Raw genomic sequence first — 22,727 nt, 5'->3', positions numbered from 1 at the left:
GGGGCTCTCTATTTTTGTGCATGTTTGAAATTTTCCATAATAAAAAAAAAAATGTTTTAACCTAAAGAGAAAATCTATCCCTTGATCCCATGCTACCTTCCAGAAACCATGTTCTCTTTTCCAAAGAGTCACCCATCCTTGTTTCCATCTCCCCATCTCCCACCCACTGCAGTCTGGCTTTTACCTTCAGGAACTGCTCTGGTTAGGGTCCCCAGTGACCTCCCTGTGTCACCCCATTCAGTGTTTTTCTTCTTAGACGACATGGAGAATACAGTGCTATTGACCCCTCCGTCCTTCCTTAAGGTTTTCCCTTGGTTTCTCCGACACCCCTCTTTCCGATTTCCTTCCTATCAAGCTCAGCCTCTAGTACTTGTTTCCCAAGACTGCTGTAGCAAATTACCACAAACTGGATAGCTTTAAACAACAGAAATTTATTCTCTCACAGCTCTGGAGGCCAGAGTCTGAAATCAGTATCACTGGGCAGATATCTAGGTGTCAGCAAGACAGTGGGGGGCACCCTCAAAGGCTCTAAGGGAGAGCCCATTCCTTGCCTTTTGGCGGTTCCTGTCATTCCTTGATTGTGGCCACATCACTCCAACCCCTGCTTCCATCTATCTTCACATTGTTATCTCCTCCATGTAGTCAGGTCTTATGATGGCTTTTAGAGCCCACCTGGATAATGCAAGACGCTCCCCCCATCTCAAGATGCTTAACTTAATCACATCTACAGAGACCCTTTTGTTGCTATCGTCGTTGGCTATATAAGGTAACATTAACAAGGTCCAGGAATTAAGACATGGCTATCTTTTTGGAGACCATTTTTTTAGAATTCTTTCACAAGCAGATCTTCTCCCCATCCAGTGAGGGCTCTTTCCTAGCCCTTCGTTTCTCATCTTCACACATGTCCCCGCCCCTGCCCTCCCCATGACACCTAATTTCTTTCAGCTTTAATTGTTGTCTTGACTCTGTAACCCCCACAACTCTGTCCCCAGCCCAACACCTCTCTGAGCCCAACAGTCTCTAGCCCCATGTACTAATGGTCTCTAAAATGCCCCTTGGGTGTCCCCTGGTTCCCTCTTACCTTCCATGTCCTGAACTGGCGTCAGCATCTTCCCTCGAACCTGCTCGTCCATGTCTTTGTCCAGACAGTTTGACTAGTTCAGGGGCCAGAGCTCTGGATCTTAATTGGATACCTCCCTTACCTCCCAGCCCTTCAGCCCCATGGCTTATGTACTTGGCCTCCCAGATATCTTTTTTTTTTCAATATATACTTTTAATTAATTTCAGAGAAGAAGGGAGAGGAGATAGAAACATCAATGATGAGAGAGAGTCATTAATCAGCTGCCTCCTGCATGCCCCACACTGGGGATCGAGTCCACAACCCGGGCATGTGCCCTGACCAGGAATCGAACCCTGACCTCCTGGTTCATAGGTAAACACTCAACCACTGAGCCATGCCAGCTGGGCCCCAGACATCTTTCTAACCACCACTCCTCTTGTCCCTTCCTCCACAGCACCTGCTCTGGTTTAGCTCAGCTTTAAAAAAAAAAAATTTGTGTGTTTAAATCTTCCCGTGTCCGGCTGGCATGGCTCAGTGATTGAGTGTCGACCTATGAACCAGGAGGTCACAGTTCGATTCCCAGTCAGGGCACATTCCTGGGTTTTGGGCTTAATCCCCAGTGGGGGACATGCAGGAGCCGGCCAGCTGATGATTCCCTCTCATCATTGATGTTTCTATCTCTCTCTCCCTCTCCCTTCCTCTCTGAAATCAATAAAAATATATATTTTTTAAAAATCTGAAACCCATGTACCTGTAATCATTACCCCCTTATTTTTCTCCATCCCAGCTAAGCTACCTAAAGGAGTTGTCTATACTTTCTTTTTTAAAACATATTTTTATTGATTTCAAAGAGGAAGAGAGAGATAGAAACATCAATGATGAGAGAAAATCATTCATCAGGGCTCGAGCCCGCAACCCTGGCATGTGTCCTTAACCAGAATTGAACCCAGGACCCTTCAGTCTGCAGGCCAATGCTCTATCCACTGAGCCGAACTGGCTAGGGCTATACTTTCTTTCTTTCTGTTTTTTTTTTTTTTTAAAGAATAGTTTATTGATTTTTAGAGAAAAAGGGAAAAGAGAGAAACGTCGATGTGAGAGCATAATATCAGTGAGCTGCCTCCTGCACACCCCTCACCTTTTTGGTGCACAGGACAACAACGCCCAACCAACTGAGCCATGAGCCACACCAGCCAGGGCAAGGAGTTGTCTATACTTTCTGTCTGTACTTAGCTCCTGCTTGCTGCAGCCTAGCTCTCAGCTTTCCAGTTTCCAGGGCCTGTATTGTCTTTGATCTTTCCTAGGAATCTTCATCAACTAGGTGCTTCATGAGGACAGGAGCTGGCTTGGATTCCTCCTGTGGCTCCTCAGCATTACTCAGTTTAGGGCCTTGAATAGCTTTAGAGTTGCTAAAGAATGGTTTGGAAGAGAATGAATGAGAGAGTGAACAAGTTAGTGAATGTATTACATTTTGTGAACAAACGAAAAGGCAAAGAATTGAGTGAATCGGTGAACGAAGTGGTAAAGAACCAAGTAACTACACCAAACACTCCTGCCTCAGGGCCTTTGCACTGGCTGTTCCCTCTGTCTGAAACTCTTCTCCCCCAGAAATGTCATGGTTCAGTTCCTCACCACCCCAGGTCTCTACTGAAATGTCACTTTTTAGGCAAGCTCTCTCTGTCTTAAAATTGCAGCCTTACCCCCTCCCTGTCCCCCATTTTCTCCTTTCCTCTGAATTTTTTTGCATAGCTCTTAAACCACCTAACACTGTATGTTTTCTAACACACTATATGTTTTTAGTAAATGTTTTTGATTATCTGTGTCTCCCACTGAAATGTCAACTTCTTGTTTGTTGTGGTATTTCTAAGGCCTAACACAGTGCCAAATTATAGTAGGTGCTCAATAAATGTGAAGTGAGTGAGGGACTGAGCACCCAGTCCCTCCTACTCACCCCCATTCCCTCCTACTCACCCCCACTCCCATCCCAGACTAAGAAATCTCCCCTCTACCCACAGGCTGCACAGAGCCCAGTTCTGGGCACTGGGGGGAGCTGAGCTGGATGCCAGTCCCATCCAGACCCCTGGACAAGGTGGAAGCAGCAGAGGGCGTTCCAAAGGCCCTGGGTAATGACGCCTCTGGGACTGAGAATGCAGCAGTGAGTGCTATGCTGCATGCCGTGGCTGCCAGCCACCTGCCTGTATGCAGCCAGCAGCAAGGAGAGCCTGACCTGACCGAGCAGGAGAAGGTGGCCATCCTGGGCCAGCTGTATCACGAGAAGCCACTGGTGTTTCTAGAGCGTTTCCGCACAGGCCTCCGCGAGGAGCACCTGGCCTGCTTTGGCCACCTACGTGGTGATCACCGTGCAGACTTCTACTGTGCGGAGGTAGCCCGGCAGGGCACCGCTCGGCCCCGCACCCTGCGTACACGCCTGCGTAACCGGCGCTACGCTGCCCTGCGTGAGCTCATCCAAGGTGTGGGGGCAGGTGGACTGGACAGGAGGGGAAAGCGAGGCAGAGCTAATAAGAAGGATGCAAGAGCAGAAACAGACAGAGATCCTGGGAGACAAGTGCTGAGTCAGGGATTCAGGGAGAGAGAGACAAATGTGAAGTGACAGGGTGACATTAGGTAGACTACACAAATAGGGACCCGGGGAAAGAGAATGGGAATGACCAAAGTACCATTTCAGATCTGTGAACCGAGGACACAGTGCCTAGGGCCGTGATAACTGGTTATCTGTCAGGAAAATTAGAGCCCTCCCTCACACCGACCACAAAGGCATTGCTGGAAACCTAGGGGAGTGTGTTTATGACCCTGGGGACAAAGGCCCTCTCAAACAAGGCACACGTGAATGAAAAGCATGAGGGAAAATATCAATCAGAACCTGTTTGACCATGACATGACAAGTGTTTTTGTGACCAAAGACACCAGAACTAAAGGTAAAAGATGAGAGCAAATGAAGCAGAGAACGTGAAGTTTCTTGTTAGGGAAAAGGCATGGGCTGAGGGAAATGAAAGAGTGGGACACAGCAACAGATGAGCAAGATGAAAACAGGAGAGAGAATGAATGGGGGTGCTGGATGACAGAAACTGAGGTCAGAGAAGGAGAGGGTGACTGAGAGCCAGGAAAAAGGAGGGAGAGAAACAGAATCTGGTGGGAAATACAAAAGCTGGGGGTAAGAGAGGTCAAGATGGGAGGCAGGACAGGGATGGTCACGCTCAGGTGCTCCAGAGGCCGGAATTCAGGTAGATTCCCACCCTGGGCTCTGAAAGTAGGGCAGGAGGGACCACGCTCCATTTAACTGTCAACTGAGGCACAGAACTGCCCCTGTAAGAACAGGCAGCCAGGAGAAATGCAGAGGACCCAGGTTTAGGGTGCTAGGGATGCCAGGCCCACCTGGGGGGTGGCTGCAGAGAGGAGCACTAGGGAGAGCTGGGGTCTGGAAGACCACCCGGAAAACCACAGCTGGGCAGAGGCCCTGTTCTACCTGCTCCTGTGCGCACACATGCCAGCTCCCGTAGACATACACTTAGGTGTCCAGATGTGTGCACCAACAGCCAGAATGGGACTCAGTGGACAGGCACACAGCCTATAGACTGCGCATACATCTGCCTGCAACATCTGCACACTGCAGTCACAGGTAGGATGTGGGCATGGGCAGGGGATTGTGAGTCCTGCCCTGGCATCTTGTCCACAGGCCGCCAGTGCCTCAGGGGCAGGATATTCATGGGCCTTACTGTGCAGACACATGCTTGGACACATGAGTAGGCATGCAGATACAGGCCTGGTCACACAAATGTGCTCAGATGCATGCATGAATACTGGTGGCCACAGGACCTCAGGCATCTGCATATTTTCCTACATATCTGTGTGCACACTTGCACTTGTGTGTTCATGTCTTCCTACCAGCATGATCACACACACACGCATGGACACATGTCTGCCTAGATACCCTCACCCTGAATGCAGCCCCTGGCCCCGCCCATAGGCTCCTGACCCCACTCTGTCTCCTCTGTTCAGGGGGCGAGTACTTCAGTGACGAGCAGATGCGGTTCCGGGCTCCACTGCTGTATGAGCAGTACATCGGGCAGTACTTAACCCAGGAGGAGCTCAGTGCCCGCACCCCAGCCCACCAGCCACCCAAGCCCGGCTCCCCCGGCACACCCCCTTGCCCACTCTCCGACCTGCTGCTGCAATCCTACCAGGAACAAGAACTGCAGCAACGGCTGCTCCAGCAGCAGGAGGAGGAGGAGGCCTGCCTGGAGGAGGAGGAAGAAGAGGAAGAGGACAGTGACAAGGAAGGTAAGGACCAGCAGCAGGGGAGCCCCAGTATCGACTCCACAGTCCTGGACTCTCCTCAGTCCATGGCACCAGGCTGCGCCCCACCTGCAGGAGTAGACATTGAGACCCTGTCCTGCCTGACCCAAGAGCCCGGTGTGCCCTAGCCCTTCCCGACCTCTCCAGCATCTCTGCCCCCACTCCTCAAAAGCACCAAGCAATCCCTCGCCGCCAGGCCTTTGCTCATGACGTTCCCTCTGCCGGGACTGCCTTCCCTTCACCACCCTCAGGTGTCTAGTCCTGACCCTATTCTGCAGCCTGCGGAGCACTGGTTGTCATGTGCTTGGTGTGTGCTCCAGGAGGGCAGGGACTGCGGGCTTTCTGGTCACTGTTATGTTCCAGTGCCACCCAGCACAAAGGATGCAGCTCTCTGAACTGTGTTCAGCACCTACCCGAGTGTCCCCCTCACACTCCCACACTGGGTGTCTCCCCCGCAGACCAGAGCCCTGACAAAGATCCGGAGGCCTGGGTTCCCGACTCTGAGGAGAGGCTGATCCTGCGGGAAGAGTTCACCAGCCGGATGCACCAGCGCTTCCTGGACGGCAAGGACGGGGACTTTGACTACAGGTGCTTCATGCCTCTACCTCCTCGTCCCCCAACCCAGCACCCTGTAGCCCTCAGCTGCATGCCAGGTTCAGGCATCTCCATGGAGGGCCTCCGTGTTGCTAGAAGGCCCCAGAACAGTTCCAGGCTATGGGCCCTGGGGTCAGACAGCCTCAGGGTTTCAGATCAACCAAAGATCAGTGGGTGACCTTGGACTAGCTTTGTCCATCTGAGAGCCTCGATCCTCTCCCCAAATGTAAGGAGGGAATGAGCAGGGCTGACTTTCAACTCGATAAGATATTAAAACATTTTCACTGGGTGGCCTGGCAGGATGCCACTACCCCAGGCCTCCCAAATGTCCCCCGGAACCCCACACCTCATGCTGCAGGAAGTAATCCCTGGCAAAGCTAATGTGTAGCGGGAGGGGCCTGTGGTGGGGGCCCTGCAGTGTTGGTGGGTAATTTCTCCAGTATAACCTCAGGGCCAAGATGCATGGGCCACCTGCTTTGAAAAGGATTTTACTGTCAGGGAGAAGGACGCAGGGGAGCGAACTATCAAAATCAAAGATAAGTGGTTTGTCCACTGAGGCAATCTGGTTTGTGGTCCTGAACACCGGCATGGCAGCAGAGGGCTCTGGTTTCAAACACAACTCGGATGCAGTGTGAACAAGCAGACTTTTGGGGGCACGTCAGCTGAATGGGGATCATAACAGCCACTGGCCCAATCTGGGCACCCTGGCTTTGGAGTCAGGTCCAGGTGGTCACTTCCAGCCTGGACCAGCCTTGCAGTCTGAATGTCCGCAGAGTGAGGGAGGGAGCCCTCAGTGAGGGCACCATTGCTGCCATGAAACCCACAAGGAACCCAGGCCTGGCGTGAGGAATGAGGAATGATGGAGACAAAGCCTGTCCCCTCTCCAGAGGCCACTGCTGGGCAGCAGGGCCACATGGTCCCTCATGGTGTTCAGCCACCTCTTGCCGAGTGCCTGCTGTGTCCAGGCTTGGGATAAAGCAGGAAACAAAACCGATGAGAGGATTCCCAGCCCTGAAGGAGGTCCCACTGTAGTGAGGAAAAGCAGCATCAAGCGTTTGGTGGTGATGGGCCATGAAGAAAAGGTGGGGAGGGGGGAAGACAGGGTGGCCAGGAAAGGCTCTCTGAGTAGATCTGCAGGAAGTGAAGGGTGAGTGACATATCTGGGGGAAGGGCCCTAGGGTGGCACAGAAGAATAGCAAGGCTGCCCGAGTGGCAGGAGGGAGCAGCAGTAGGAGGTCTCATCAGAGAGGGAGGGCAGAATGGACAGGGCTTTCTGCACAAAGTGAGCTTGATGGGAGCTGAGGGAGGATTTGGAGTGGAGTCCGGCTCCTCACATTTTAGGATCACTTGTCACTTTAATGCAGTTTCTGGGCCTCAGAACTAATGATCTTGGGACAGCATAAATCTTTGTGAGCGGGGCCTATCCTAGTGCACCAGAACGCTGAGTAGTACCCACTAGGTGCCAGTAGCAGCTCCCCAGTTTTGATAACCAAATGTCTCTGGTTATCACCAGATGTCATCTGAGGGGACACAGCCTTCCAGGCTGAGAACCACTGCCTTGGGAATGTGGGCCCTAGTGTCATCATATCACATCTTCCAGCTTTTAAAGAGAAACCAGAAGTTTTTATGTAAAATCTCTGATTTGGAAAATACTGCCTTTTGTTTGAAGCCCTGAGAGACCCAACATCCCCCTCCAAGGGGGTTAGCTGAATCTTAGAGCTGCCAGCATACGGCCTTTGACCTCATAGGGCCGAGCCATTTCCCCAGCTTCCCCAAAGGGTGGGGTCTGGCCCAGGCAGAGCCAGCCTCTGACACCCCCCTCCTCCCTCTGCAGCGCCGTGGATGATAACCCTGACTTCGACAACCTGGACATTGTGGCCCGGGATGAGGAAGAGAGGTACTTTGATGAGGAGGAGCCTGAGGATGCACCTAGCCCGGAGCTAGATGGGGACTGATGGCCCAGCCACCCGCCCTGTTTCCCCGATTCCCCACAAACAAGGCAGCTGATCAGTGACTGGCTCAGAGACTTTCTCCAGGGACCCCAGTGAAGCTGCCTCATAGTGTCTGGTCCCATCTCAGACTGCCCCTCCCGCTGTGTCTGCAGTCCCCCCAACCCAACCCCGTTTCTGTCTTCATTGCTGTTTCTCTAGGTTTTTTTCTCTGTCTTTGGTCTCTTTTTCTCCCTGTCTTTCTGTCTCCCTCTCTCCACCTCAGTCTCTTTCCTCTCTGCCTTCCTGTTTCTCCTCCTCATTCTGTGCCTTGGCCTCTGTCCCCACAACAGGGTGAACATCCTTCCCTTGACAAGTCCAGCAGGGCCCTTTGTGGCTAGGGCCAGCCCAGTCGACACCAGTGCCCAACTTGGGGTCGGGCTGATCCCTGGGCCCCGGAGCAGCTCGCTATCTCCCCTCCTGGTCTCTACTCTGTTATTCACCTATCCCATTCGTCAAGCTCTCCTTGCCTCTGTATGTTCCCTTCTCTCCTTCGGCCTTGTGGGCCTGCGGTTCTTCCTGCCAGTCCGTTTCCACCTCTCAGCCTTTATCTCTGGGTTTCAGTGCCATCCCCAGTCCGGCTGCTCAGTGTGGCCTCACAGCAGGCGGAGGGAGACTACAGGTGTCCACAGCCATCACCCCTCCACTGGGACCCAGCCCTGGGAGGAATGGGCAGGGGAAGCACTGGGTGTCCTGGGCCTGCCAGCTTGGGAGTGGGGGGAGGGGCACTCTCCCCTCCCAGCCCACAGCCCCCCTCTGCCCAGCCACAATTTTCCCTTTCTTCACTTCCTCTGCCTCTCTCTCCCTCTTGTTTACACTCCCCAAATACGCACAGGCTGTTATCATGGGTCCTGAGTCATCCCACACACACAGGCTGCCCCTCGTCTCTGCCCCCAGCCAGCCACAGGCCCGCCCCACAGAGCCCCCTGCCTCCCCGGCTAATGGGAGCCAGATGGCCGCCTGGTGACTCAGCCACCGGCCTGTGGGAACCCAGGCATCCCGCCTTCCCATGCCCCCACACCCAGCCCATGCTCCCCCAGTAGACACATGGAAAAGGGCCGTCTGCTGGAGGAGGCATGGCCACGGGTCAGGGAGGTGGGGCCTGGGGCCTCAGCCCTGTGCACAGCAGTAGCGGCATCCTTCCACAGCCAAACCTAAAGGACCCCTCAAGCTGCCTCTTGGGGCATGTAGTCCAGAGTGAGCAGAGGCCTGGAGGCCTCCCAGGGCCATGACTGGACCCCAGGCCTTAGCTCTGCCCTCTGGGTCAGCCTGAATTAGAGCCAGACACAGAAAGTGAGAGCCGGGTAATTCCAGACACAGAAAGTGAGAGCCGGATGGGCCCGGAGGGACGTTCAGGCTGTTCAATAAGGAAAAAAAAAAAAAAGGGAAAGTTCTGGCTTCTGAGCAGTGCTGTCCTGTGCCAGGCCCGAGCCAGGTGCTTGACACTGTGCTGGATCCTCCAGACCTCGCTGCGAACTAGGGACCCAAATCACAGACCTGCAGTCAGCTACCGGCACTCAGGGTGGACAGATGCACAGACGTCCTTACATGGGAAGACGAGAAGACTTAGCTGTTGATGACGATAGCAGCTAAGCTTTGGGGGCCTCTGTTGGCACCAGGCGCCGTCCTCCACACAGACCTGACTGAATCATCTTGACGGAGAAGTCAGTGTTTGAATCCCAGCCATCACGGTCCTGTGTGCCCCGTGCTATCAGTACTGATAATCCACCTCCCGGAGGAGGCCCAGGGTCGTCCAGGCAGCTGACTCACAGGAGAGACGTGGGTCCTGGTACCTGTGCTTATGCCCTCAGGTTGTGAGCACACTCCTACTCCAGGCATCAGCCCTTCGTGCACATTTTTCACCATTCGATCATTAAATTTGTGGTATACTGTGCCGTACATAAAGTTTTGTTTTAAGTGAACACTGTTGAATAGGAATTAGGGTGAGTCAGATGTGGGAGACCAGCGTCTGTAGCTGAGGTGGAGGTGGAGCTAGTCAAGAGGAATGGAGAGACACTTCCCAAAGGTCACGGCCTCTGTGCTGAGACCTGGAGGTGCCCCGGTGGCCTGGCCCTCGCTCCCCGGTCTGGGGTTGGGGTGGGTGGAGAGGCTGAGTCAGGAAGGGAGGGCCCTGCTGGGGGAGAGTCTCTCAGTGCACATCCGGCCCCCACCCCCAGTCTCCTGTCTGTCCTGGCTGCCACCCCCACGTCTGACACCTCTGTGCGTCCTGCCAAAGCTGACAGGGACTCCACGAGCCTCCAGTGCCTGCCTGCTCTGTCCTTTGTCCTGCTTCTCTCCCTCTACCCCCCACCCTCCTCTCTATCACCCTTTCATTCTGTCTCTGCACCTCTCTGGCTGTCATTGTCTACCCTTCCTCCTTCTTCCTGAGCGTCTGCCTCCTTTCTCTCCCTCCTCACTCCCTGAGCTTCCCTCACTGTCTCATGTCCCCATTTCCCCTGCCTTTCTGTTGGGGCCTCCCCTCCCTGTGTCACTCCTGCTTGTTTGCCCTCATGTTTTCCTATCCCTCTCCCTGCTGTCTTGGCCAGCCCCCGTCATACCCATCTCAATCTCTGTCCTCTCTTCTCTGGCTCCCAAACCCTGGAAGCCCAGAGGAGACATCCTCCAGGTTAGAGGTTCACTGGTGGCTCCTGGGAGCCCAGAATGAGGGGTCACCACCCAGAAAGGGGGTGGGAAGGGCAGTGAGGTTGCAGCCTGTCTGGCCAGAAGGAAGTGTCTATGCTGTGGCCTGGTCACCCCCCCTCCACTGGCCCCCAGGACCTGCTGGGCTGCCACCACCCCCGGGCTGGGACAGAGTAAACACTGCCGCCGGCAGCCGGGATATTTATACCAAGGGCTGGGCGCAGGTCCAGTGCCCACCGCAGCCCCTGCCCTGCCCTGCCCGCCACAGCCAGCCCCGAGCCAGCGTGGCACCAGCCGGCGAGGGGACATACCGCAGAGGCAGCCTCCACTCAGCCCGGAGGCCACTGGGCTTGTTGCCCAGGATGCCAGCAGCTTCGCTGAGGATGCACAATTCCCCCTCCCCTGGAAACAGCAGCACAAAATGCTCATGAACATGCACACACATACACACCCCACTGAGAGCCCAAAATGCCCTGAAAGGCGATGCAAAATAGAAACCTACACAACTGCTCACACACTGAGGCCACCAGCCCACATGTGGGACGACACAGACACCACCTGCTCAGACACCCACAGAGGCTGAAAACACCAGTCCCCACGATGGGCGCACGCACACACACACACACACACACACACACCCCGGAGAACAACAGCAAGCATGCTGGAGACACACCCGTGGACACACAAACATGCTCAGAACACCGGCGGCGCACACACTGGTCACAAGTATAACCCAGAAACATCTTGCCCCGACACTGGGAACTGTCACACACACACATTGAAAACACTGCTCATGTGTAAGAAACAAAATTCACACCACCTCTGGAAACACATCGTTTCCCCAGGCCCATAAACACACACAAAATATCCACATTTCAAGTCAAAATTACACTGAAGATACACAAACTCACCTGGAGGAAAACAGCAAAGATGCTAAGGAAAAAATTCAGACACATAACACGCCCCAGGCGTATGACCTATTGTAACACAGACCTCCCAAATCACACGTGTCAGGACACAGCCCAGAGAGCACACCAACTTGTACAGAACCACACACCAGGAACACAGCAGTCACCAGCACACGGAGCTTACCGCGTGCTGGGAACACACACACACACAGCCTGTGGGCACCCAGCTGCTATGTTAAGACCCTATGCTAGACACATGAAACTCACACCACAAAATGTGGGGACACACACACACAAAGGTCCTGAACACATTCAAATTCACATTAGAAACACAAGAGACCAATGCTTGGAATGTCCAGCAATGTAGGAGGCCATGGGCTGTTTGTCTCTCTTTCTCTTTCTGTTACCCACTGACCCCTGGGGGGGGGGGGGGAGCAGGAAGGCCTGAGCTGGCCTCCCCTAGCCCAGCTTCCTGCCCTCTGGGGGCTGGATAGGAAGCTGGGGCTTCAGCCGGAACCCAGGCTACCCCCCTTCAACTTCCCTCCCTGAGCCTGAGCTTTGGGGGAGGGGAGGACACCCTGAACCCCGGGTCCTGCCCATGCGGTTAGCTGGGGGCCTGAGCTGCCTTATCCCTACAGGGCCTGGCCACCCCAGCGAGGAGGGTGGGGGCAGGAGCGGAGCTCACGTGGTGAGAGGTGCTGAGCCCGAAAGTTTTTCTGGCAGCAGGCAGGTGGGCGGGGTGTGTCAAGAGGGCGTGGCCAGGGCTCAGCGCTGGGAGTGTGAGTGAATCCCCAGGGTGCAGCCAGGACTTGTCCTGAGGCCCAGGCACGAGCTGGGCTTGTGAGGGCCACGACCCTGGGGATGTGTCTGGGTTTGTGGGACTGCTCTGTCTGGGACCAGACCGGGCTGTGACAGTGTGTCTGGCTATGACGGGTCAGCTGCCTTCTGCAGGGCCATGTGGGACTCCCCAGGCCTGAGTGTGTGGGGCCGTGAAATGTCAAACTGAGTGGGCATGACCTCCTGGCAGTCTGTGAAACCGTGACGTGTCAGCTCTCCGTGTATGGTGTGTGTCTGGGTGGGACTGTGACGAGTCCGGTCGTGTGCCTGTTGTGACTATGACCCCATCCATAGAGGATGTTTGTGTAAACTGCTGGCGACCCGTTTCATTTCCTTATTCTGTGAGGTGTGTGGCACAGTCTCGGAATCTGTGTGTGGTGTGTGGTGGTTGTGACTGTGGCCCTACAGGATGTGTTTGTGTGGCTGTGTTTTGCTGGGTCCCTATTGACATCTCTGCTTGTGCTGGGTCCCAGTGAGGCTCCAGGCTGGGCTGTGTAATGGGGTGTCACGTGGGCTATGCCTGCTGCCAGGTGTCCTGCAGGAGTTCTGGTGTGTTCATTGTGGGACACTGTCCATGCTTCAACCCCTGTATGTGTGAATGAATGTGTGCACACGTGTGCCACATCCTCAGGGGCCGCAGTGACTTCCATGTCACTGTGTCCTTTCATAGGAGGCCAGTGACAAGGGCTGCATTTCCTTGAATAGTGAACTCCTCCTGCCCCCACACTACCCAGCCCTCATTGCTCCCAGACCTGTGGCAGGTGGCATAACCACATTGCTACCCCAGGCTGGGCTGGTAGGATCCCAAGGCCCACTCATTCGGACCTAGTGCTGCCCGAACCTCCCCCTCCCCCCGGGCATCTCTGGGCAAAGCAGTAGTTCAGGGCCTGGGACCTGGGAAGGAGGGGAGGGGACAGATGAGGGAATTGAAACCTGGGAGGAGGAAAGGAAACCAAGATGCCAGAGAAAGAGGAAGCAAGGGAGAATTCACAAGCAAGACCACAGCAGAGGGGAAGAAACAAGGCCCTGAGGGAACCCACCCAGCGCAGGGTACCGGCATCTCTCACCAGAACGCCTGCTGTTCCTGCAGTCGCCCATGGCTCCATTCAGTCTACTCTCAGCCATCAGCCAAAGGGATCTCTAAGCACCGAAGTCAAATCATATCCCATCTCTATACAGATTCTTGTCATGGCTCCCATCCTCCCCCAGGTACAGATTCTCACAGGTTCCCACCTCCCCCAGGGCGAAGTGCTCTGGCAAGCAGCACCAGTGCAGAGAGCCTTAACTGCCGCCGCCTGGTTCCAGTGCCAGCTCTGCTGCTTGTGAGCTAACAAGTAACCTCTCAGTGCCACAATATTCCCATCTGTAAGGTGTTCTCTATTGCAGGAGTTGGCAAGATTTTTCTATAAAGAGCCCAATAGCAAAGACTTTTGACTTTGCATACAGTTTCTTCTCGACTTCGCCCTTGTAGCACTAAAACAGCCAGAGACATGGCTGTGCTCCAATAAAACTTTATTTACAGAAACAGGCAGCAGGTCAGAATTTGCCTGCAGGCTGTAGTTTGCCAACCCCTGCTCTGCTGTGCTGTGGGGAGAATGCAGTGAGCTGGTAGATTCATACCTGGCATGGAGGATTATCACTCTCTGGCCTGTGGGTGTTACCATCTGACTCAGCTCCCAACACCCTTCCCCTTGGCCCTCCTTTCCAACCGCACCGGCCTTGTTCCTCCCGCCCTCACCCCAAGTTTATCCTCACTCCCAGCCTTGCCTTCTGTCCTTCCCAGAACACTCCCTCTTCCTCCCCAACCTGCCTTCAGGTCCCAAAAGCCACCTCCTCCAAGAGATCCTCCCTGTCCCATCTCACACTCCATCCTGCTTTCCTGCCTTCATGCTATTTGCAATGTCTGTCTCTTCCCGGGAAAGCAGGTTCCTGGTGGGCAGGAACGATCTCTTAACCTCTCTGGACTTGAGTTTCCTCACCTTTAAAGTGGGCGTTATAAGAATCCCCAGAGCGTGTTATGGTGAGTGAGTTGATTAACATAAGCACTTAGAACAAGGCTTAAAGTGCTCAATAAATAAATGTAGTGCTTACCAGGAGTACCTGGAACGTAAGAAGTGCTTGGTAAGTGGTAGGAGGGGCAAATGAAAAGTGAAGAGAGAGACAGGAGGCGGCAGATGGAGCGGGAGTCCAGGAACAACGGTAGAGACCCTGTCAGCCAACGACACCGAGATCCCAGTCCTCTCTCCACCTTTAATGGGCCCCGAGGTGGGCTTGGCCGGGAGAAGGGGAGGGGGGGCGGTGTTTTTTTTTCATGTTGGACAGCTGCTCCACCTTGGGCTTGCGGCCCACGTAGTACACAATGGGCAGAGGCTCCAGCGCCTGCGGCACGCAGCAGGGCGCCGCCGACGCGCCGGGGTTGTGCTGGTTGTATAGGGCCAGGACCTGCGGGCGGATGGGCGGGTCAGGGCAGGGGTCAGATTGCTCCCTCCCATCTCCCTACACCTCTTCCCACCCGTTAGGGCTCAATCTCTGCGGCTCCACATTTCCCACTCTTGATTTGTATCTCAATCATTCTTTCTCCTTCCATCTTCTTGTCTCTGTGGATCAATCTGTGCCTTCCTGCCTTTTTCATTCTGTCTCATCTCTCGGTTTCTCTTTCTCCTTCCAAGCTACTCCGTCCCCTGGGTCTCCCCATACGCCCCGTCTCTAACTGTGCAGACCGGTCTCTGGCTTCTCTCCCATCTCTTCATCACCCTCTCCTCCAGTCTCTCTGTCTCTGTTTCTCCTTTCCACCCTTCATCTCTGCGTGCACCTCTCTCCCTCCCCTCCCTTGGTCCCTGCTATCGCCAGCCCGGGCCAGACGCACCTTGCTGTACTGCGTTTCCAGGCTCCAAATGTAGGGGCAGGGCCCCAGGCAGAAGTTGGCGTGGTAGCCCTTGGGCTCGTGGATCCATTTCCAGCCCAGATCCTTGCGGAAGTCGATGTAGAGCTGCCGCACGCAGCAGTTTTTCTCCGTGGAGCTGCGGGCGGGACACGGGTGAGGAATCCAGGTCAGGTCGACAGAGGGGCCTGCAAGGGCTAGCCATGCCCCTCCTCCTGTGTGTGTGTGTGTGTGTGTGTGTGTGCGTGCGTGTGCGTGCGCGTGCGTGTGTGTGTGCGCGCGTGTGTGTGCGTGTGCATGCGTGTGTATGTGCGTGTGTGTGTGTGTTTGCACCATCTCCATCTTGGTCTCCCTTGCACCCACTGTGATAACAACAGCCAACAGTTACAATACTGATGATCACCAGCACTGATAAAGCACTTCCTCCAGTCAAGCACTGTGCTGAGAGCAACATAATAAACAGGGTCTCGTGCAGGGCTCAGAACAAGCCTGTAGGAAGCCAGTGGCCATCCACAGGGACGGCTAAATAAATCATGGCACATCCATACACTAGAACATAAAACAGTGCAGCTCCATGTGTACTGGTACATTCTACATGTGCAACAAATGTTTACTGAATGAGTGTGTGCTGCCCTGGGATCTGCAGGGACTCAGTACAAACAAAACAGACAGAAACCCCTGTCCTCTAGGGCCAAATGCTAGAGACTGTCATGTCGCTCTTCTGCTCTGGACATGGCCCCGCTTCACTAAGGACAAATGCCAGAAGTCCTCACCATGAACCACAAGGCACTACTGGATTTGGCTCATCTCAATTCCCTCTCCATTTTCACTCTACTCCAGTCATACTAGTGTCCTCACTGTTCCTCAAACAGTCCTACCTCAGGGCCTTTGCACTTGCTGTTGTCTCTGCCTGACTTGCTGTTCACACAAATTTCTGCTCCAGCTTTTATCTTTACTTCCTTTAATTGTATGCTTAAATGTCCTTCACTCAGGGAGCCTCAATCCTAGAACACTGCCTGGCATGCAGTGGGTGCTCAATAAATAGTTAAATTAATGACCTCTCTTTTTTTTTCTTTTTTAAAAATTAATTTCAGAGAGGACAGGAGAGGGAGAAAGAGATAGAAACATCAATGATGAGAGAGAATCACTGATCGGCTGCCTCCTGCACACCCCCTACTGGGGATCGAGCCCACAACCTTAAACGGAACCAAACCTGGGACCCTTCAGTCTGCAGGCCGATGCTCTATCCACTGAGCCAAACCAGCCAGGGCTAATGTCATCTCTTTAGAGAGTCCTTCCTGGACCATCCTACCCAAAATACCAATCCAAAAGACAGTTCCATTCAATGTAACTACAGCATTGCAGGTATGCAAGAAAATATGAAAATGTCTGTGTCAAAAAAAAAAAAGAAAGAAAATGTCTGTGTCCGAAGTGGGACAAAATCTTAAAACCTGTGGAAGCTGAATAAGAGTTCATTATACTATCCTGGTTGCTTTTATATACATTTGAAATTTTCATAATAAAAATCAGGATAGGAAAAATACTCTCCAATATCTCTTTCTTTCTGTCTCTTTCATCTACTTTATTTTCCTTCTTAGAACTTTTAGCTACCTGCTCTTTTATTTATTTGATATTGATTTATCTGTTCATTATCTGCCTTCCTCTGAGGACAGGACTTTTTGTCTGTTTTCTCTCCCAATGTATCCCTAGTGCCTACAACAGTGCCTGGCACACTGTAGGTACTCTGCAAATATTGGATGTATAAATTAATTGTTCAATGGGTTAGGTTTTTAAAAAGCACATTGGAGTCCTGGCTGGTTTTGCTCAGTGGATAGAACGTTGGCCTGCAGACTGAAGGATCCCAGGTTCAATTCCAGTCAAGGGCACATGCCCAGGTTGTGGGCTCGATCTCCAGGAGGGGACATGCAGGAGGCAGCTGATCAATGATTCTCTCTCACCATTAATGTTTCTATCTCTCTTTCGCTTTCCTTTCATCTCCGAAATCAATTAAAAAAAATTTTTTTTAAGCACATTGGAGAATAGTGGTGTATAAGATGCTACCGCTCTGGATTTATGATCTCTGTGCCATGTTCAGATCCAAAGGCCAGTCCTCCCAAGTTGGGGCCCAGGCTTCTGTTTGTTTGAAAGGACCTGGGCACTAAATGTGCAGACCCCTGGGACCATGGCTGAGATGGACAGAGAACTTGGCTAAAAAGCTTGACTCATGGGCAGACAAGATCTTTATATTCCATGTTTATAACATGTGAAAGAAGCACTATGCAAAGCTACAGGTACTGTATGATCCAAATTCTGTTTGGCATAAAGCAACTGGAAGGAAATTTATTGAAATGTTGATGGTGATATTTTGTATGTGGTATAATGAGTAATATCTTTTATATTTATATTTCTATGGCATTTATATTTAATATGATGGACAATATTCTTTATCCTTTCCAAATTCTTAAGAGTGGATATGTGTTACTTCTAGAATCTGGAAAGAAAATGTAGTCCCTTCACTCCCCTCAAATAGAAGACTATAATTTGGACAAAATAAATTAATATATGGCTATACGTAAGTGTCTCATGCAGATACTCTTTGGAAGGAGACACAAATATAATAAAAGTGATTGCCTCTTCAGTGGAAGGTTGGGGGTTAGAGCTGGAGGGTCTCTGAGATCCTTTCTAGGTTTGGTCCATGTGCATGTATTTACCTATTCAAATAGTAATCAATAGAGAATTCATCAATTCACTTCAAAACCCCGCAAGGCAGGCCTTATTATTATTCCTATTTGAAGGATGGAAAACTGAGCCTCAGAGAAGGATGTTGTGCTCACATATAGTATGTAAGGGGTGGAGCTTGAGGTTCACAGCTGACTCTATGCCACCCCAGAGCTTTGGCCTCATCTGCCCAGTACAACCATGTCAGCTTGAGCAGAGGGCAAAGGAGCGATGACACAGGATCTCCTGGGGCAAGTCCTTTCCACAAGCCACAGAGCCCTAAGAAGGGAGTCAGGGAACTGAGACCCCCGAGCTCTGCTGGTCCCTCCACAGTCTGGTTAGGACTCAGTTTCCCCATCAAAGATGGGGCAATGTTGGATCAAATAAAGTGTTGATAACCTGAGGGCCTAAGAGGTATCAGGAAGTCTATGTATGGGCTCAGGGAGGGTCCTGAGCCCCCCAAACCATATGCAAGAGATGTGTATGTATGCACATACTTCTGGGAGGAAAGGTGCCTGGCTTCTGGCTTCTCAGTGGGGTCCTAGACTCACAAGAGTGGAAAAGTCACTGTCCAGAATAATCTTTACTTTGTGTTCCAAATCTGACGGGTTCTGAGGGCTAAGATTTGAAGAGTCTGTGATTCTATTACCCAACTCAGCCACTCTCCATGTGAGGTCCCAGGATAAGCAGCAGTATCACCAGGAACTTAAGGGGAATGCAAATTCTCAGGCCCCACCCCAGACCTCCTGAACCAGAAACTGGGGGTGGGAGGTGAGGGCTAGCAGGCCAGATTTAACAAGTTCACCAAGTGGCCCTGAGGCACTTACACTTCAGGGCCTGCTGCATTCCGCACAGTGGAGGCCCTTACAAAGCTCTCTCATTCAGTCAGCCCATTAGGACCCAACAGGGCCTGATGAGTATAAGAAACCCAGGGCCCCACATGGACTCTGGATGCTGGGGAAGGAAGGGTCAGGGAAGCTTCCCAGTGGAGATGGTGATTGAGCTAAGAACAAGAAGATGGTGTTTGAACCTCAAACATACACAAAAGCAGAGAATATTATATTGAACCCTCATATCTCCATCACCCAGCTTCAAACTTTAGCAAGTCATGGCCAACCTCACTGTATCTCTACCCCTACCACTTCCTCTCCCCATATCACTCCACCCATAAATATTTCTATATGTATCTCCAAGAAATTCAGGGCTATTTTAAAACATAACCACAATACCACATAAGAAAAATTAATAATTCCTTGATATCATCAGATATCTAGTTAGAGTTCACATTTCCCCAACTGTCTCATAAACATTTTTTTTTTAGTCTGCACAAATTAAGATCCAAATAAGGTTTACGCATTGCTCTTGGTTGATGTATCTCTTAAGATTGTTTTTTTAAATCTACAGAACCATTCTTTATTTCTCACGCTTGGAGCTTGTATTTGTTGAAGAAACTAAGTCAGGTTTCCCACAATCTAGATGTTGCTGACTGCATGCCTGTGGTGGTGTTTAACATGCTCCACTATCCCTATATTTCTAGAAAATTGGAAGTTGGATCTACCATCTTGATCAACGTCAGGTTCAATTTTTTTTTTTTTTTGCAAGACTTCCTAGGTGATATTGTGTCCCTCTCAATGGAGGCTTACATGGCTGGCTGCCTTTCTTTGTAATGTTATTAGCTTTTGGCACTCAAGACCTCATCTGTTCATTCATTCACAGAGTTGCTGGGCTGAGGGTAGGATCTGCAAGGAACCTGGGAGAAGAGCTGACTTTCCAGCTGGGGACTAGCACATGACAGAGCCCCAGAGGCACCATCAAAATATGAAGCAGAGGCCAGGCCGGTGTAGCTCAGTGGTTGAGCGTCTACCTATGAACCAGGAGGTCAGGGTTGCAGGCTCAATCCCCAGTAGGGTGCATGCAGGAGGCAGCTGATCAATGATTCTCTCTCATCATGGATGTTTCTATCTCTCTCTCTCCCTTCCCTTCTGAAATCAATAAAAAAATATATATTTAAAAATATATATCTATATTTTAATTTATTAAGCAAGGGAGGGGCAGGATCATATTATAATTCTAAATTCACAACGTTCTACCTCTGAATTTTAACATTTTAGAAATCCAAGTTTCCAACTTTCTTGGACTGCAGTACGCCAGCACCTCAAGACACTCACACTCCAACATCATTTCCAACTTTCTAGGAGTTCCACATTCCAACTCTCGAGGATCTTGGCATTCTTGAATTCCAATATTTCAATACCGCATTCCAACATTCCAAAGTTCTGAGCCCATCATCACTCAAGAGGGCCAAGCTGCCACTGTCTAGATCCCAGCCTTCATAGACTGCAGCATGCTAACACCCAGCCCCAGTACTTTAGGGGGCCATATTCTGGCTTTCTCCAGATCCCATTTGTGAATGCTAACATTTTAACACAGGATTTTATCCTTCTGAGCCCCAGATTCAAGGACTGCAATCTGCCAGCACTGGAGACGCCAATCTGTCAATAAACAGGAATCCAACAAGGGCAACCTTCCAATTCTGAATTCCCAAATTCTAGGATCCCAACACTCTTTGAGTCCAACACTGTTAGATTTCAATAACTAACACTGAATTCTAGCATCCTAGAGTCCGAACACTAGGATCTCAACCTGCCAGTAATGTCAAAGACTGAATCCCCACATTCTTGGTGTTCAACATTCTAATAGCCTCTGATTCCCACACACCCGCAAGAAAACAACCTGATCTCAACGTTCTAGGACTCCCGGGTCACACATCCCTGCATTCTAGGACTCAAACCGCATCCCCTGAGTTTTCCAGGCTGAAGGCGATACTAGCCCGAGTATAGTACCAGCCAGGTGCCCACCCTGCAGCACCTGGTCAGGCCTCCCAGGCTGGAAGGCCTCAGTTTTCACCTGAAGCAGTAGTTGGTGTCCAGGGCTCGGCGGTGTCGGGGGCTGTGCAGGTGCTGGGCTCGCTCCAGCGGGGTGGCCATGAGAAGCAGGAAGGGCCGGTTCATGCCATGAATGGTGGCCAGGTCACCCCGGCGGCCAATACTGATTCCTGTTTTAGTTTGGGAGTCGGGGTGAGGGGTGGGGAGACAAACACACACTCTTAGGTGGTGAGTGGGGGATGGGCAGGGAGAGGGGACACACACACACACACACACACACACACACACTGCACACGGCACCGGGACAGAAGGGTGGGCCTCACCGTTGATTTCCACATGGAGTACGTTATCTTTGCTGTCACAGGAGCAATGGGCACTGAGACGAAAGCCCTGGATTTCGCCTGTGAGAGTGAGGAGAGGGAAGCCAGTGTGAGGGTGTGGCTTACCCAGCCCCTGGGGGAGAAGGCAGGAAGGCTCAAACCCAGCTGCCCTCTCACTGCAGCCTCTTGACCCTGTTGCTGCAGCTCCCTGCCTTGCTGCCTCTCCCTCCACCTTCAGGTCTCAGTTCAAATGTCACCTCCTCCAAGAGGCCCTGCGGGATGCAGGCCCCACTCCCACGATGACAGCACTTTACTTTCTCCATGGCCCTGACCCTCTGGGTCCTTTGTATTTGGCTATTTACTTCCCTCATTGTTCTCAGTGGAGAGCAGGATGCATGGGGGCAGGGATCCTTGCTTTCTTGTTCCCTGCAGGGCCTGGCCCACAATGATAAAAAAAACTTCTACTGAGTGCAGGAGGGCACGCTGAGTGCCAGGCATGTTCTGAACACTCTGTGGGCATTATCTCCTTAGACCCTCACCACAGCCACCCATGTTCCAGGAGAGGATGCCCAGGCACACAGGAGGTGACTTGCCCCAAGTGGGAAAAGGCAGGGCTGGGAGAAAGGCTTCTATTGAATGAATGAATGGATTTTCTAAGCTCCTACTATGTGCTGGACCCTGTACTGGGTGCTCTGGGCTCAAATAATGACCAAGATAGGCCTTTGTCCAGTGGCCCCAGACACTCCTCCCAATGCCCACATGCTCCCTAACCCCCATCTTTTCATCTGGCCAAACCACCATTTATGCCATGAGTCTCAACACATTCACCCTTAACCTTGGGAAGCCCTCCTGGACCACCTCCTCCAGATGGGTTTGCTTATCTGCTCTGGGCTCCCCTCTTCTGGCCCTGATCATTCTAGTCATCACTAGAATGCTAGGGCTTTGGCAAGACTTCCTAGGTGCCTGGAAGTAATGGTGAGGACAACGTCTAGAAATCTGCTTGGTTACCACTGTCTCCCTTGCACCACCACCCAGGGCCAGGCACAGAGCAGGCACCTACTAGCATTTACTGAATGGAAGCATGAGGAAGAGGGATATTAGGAAGGGAGATGTGGACACTGTGGGCTCAGCTGGGACAGGACAGAGGCCACCTTCTTCCAGACAGATTAGATGTGCCAGGCTCTCCCCGGGATCAAGGCCTTTGCATATCCTGTCCCTCTGCCTCCAACAGTCTTGCCCTCCTTCTTTCCTGGGCTGGTTCCACTCATCCCCCAGACATGGGCTCTGCTGTCCAGGAAGCCCTCCTTGATCCCAGACTGTGTAGTCACCTCGTCTGGGCTCCCCATCCCACGCCTGCCCACTCTGGGTCATTACTATTGATTTATAGGTCCTTCATCCTCTTCCCCCACCCCAACAATGGATCATGAGCTCTGTGAGGACCAAGATGGAGTTGTTTTTGTCACTACTGTGTCCCCAGAATCACCCAGCACAGGTCTGGTGCTCAGGAAATGGATCAAGCCATTAATCACTCAGGTTTGAGTGTCTGGGAGGAGGGCCAGGTCCCGGCTCTTTGGCACCAACATAG

The 22,727-nt window shown here is 52.2% G+C and overlaps 2 protein-coding genes across 3 annotated transcripts in view; one reads left to right on the top strand and one right to left on the bottom strand.

Moving 5' to 3' along the window:
• The window catches only part of CCDC97 (coiled-coil domain containing 97), a 12,328-nt gene extending 2,476 nt beyond the window's left edge, over window positions 1–9,852 (top strand). The window contains exons 2-6 of one of the 2 annotated variants that reach the window (XM_015569207.1): window positions 3,073–3,528; window positions 5,075–5,356; window positions 5,830–5,959; window positions 7,800–7,862; window positions 9,378–9,852. In XM_015569207.1, coding sequence (XP_015424693.1) covers window positions 3,073–3,528; window positions 5,075–5,356; window positions 5,830–5,959; window positions 7,800–7,862; window positions 9,378–9,396 — 950 coding nt within the window. In that variant the 3' untranslated portion in view covers window positions 9,397–9,852. Of the gene's footprint in view, window positions 1–3,072; window positions 3,529–5,074; window positions 5,357–5,829; window positions 5,960–7,799 lie in introns of both variants that reach the window. The other variant, XM_006771868.2, reaches the window with a different exon arrangement.
• A 4,736-nt stretch (window positions 9,853–14,588) lies between these two features.
• The window catches only part of TGFB1 (transforming growth factor beta 1), a 14,683-nt gene continuing 6,544 nt past the window's right edge, over window positions 14,589–22,727 (bottom strand). Inside the window, exons 5-8 of the mRNA XM_006771874.1 lie at window positions 21,146–21,223; window positions 20,845–20,992; window positions 15,205–15,358; window positions 14,589–14,780 (exon numbers count right to left, since the gene is read on the bottom strand). Of these exons, the coding sequence (XP_006771937.1) occupies window positions 14,589–14,780; window positions 15,205–15,358; window positions 20,845–20,992; window positions 21,146–21,223 (572 nt within the window). The remainder of the gene's footprint in view (window positions 14,781–15,204; window positions 15,359–20,844; window positions 20,993–21,145; window positions 21,224–22,727) is intronic.

Source organism: Myotis davidii, unplaced genomic scaffold (genome assembly GCF_000327345.1).
Source record: "Myotis davidii unplaced genomic scaffold, ASM32734v1 scaffold386, whole genome shotgun sequence".
Classification (NCBI taxonomy): Eukaryota; Metazoa; Chordata; class Mammalia; order Chiroptera; family Vespertilionidae; genus Myotis; species Myotis davidii.
The sequence above is the reverse complement of the archived record's forward strand: the minus strand, read 5'-3'. Positions and strand labels throughout refer to the sequence as shown.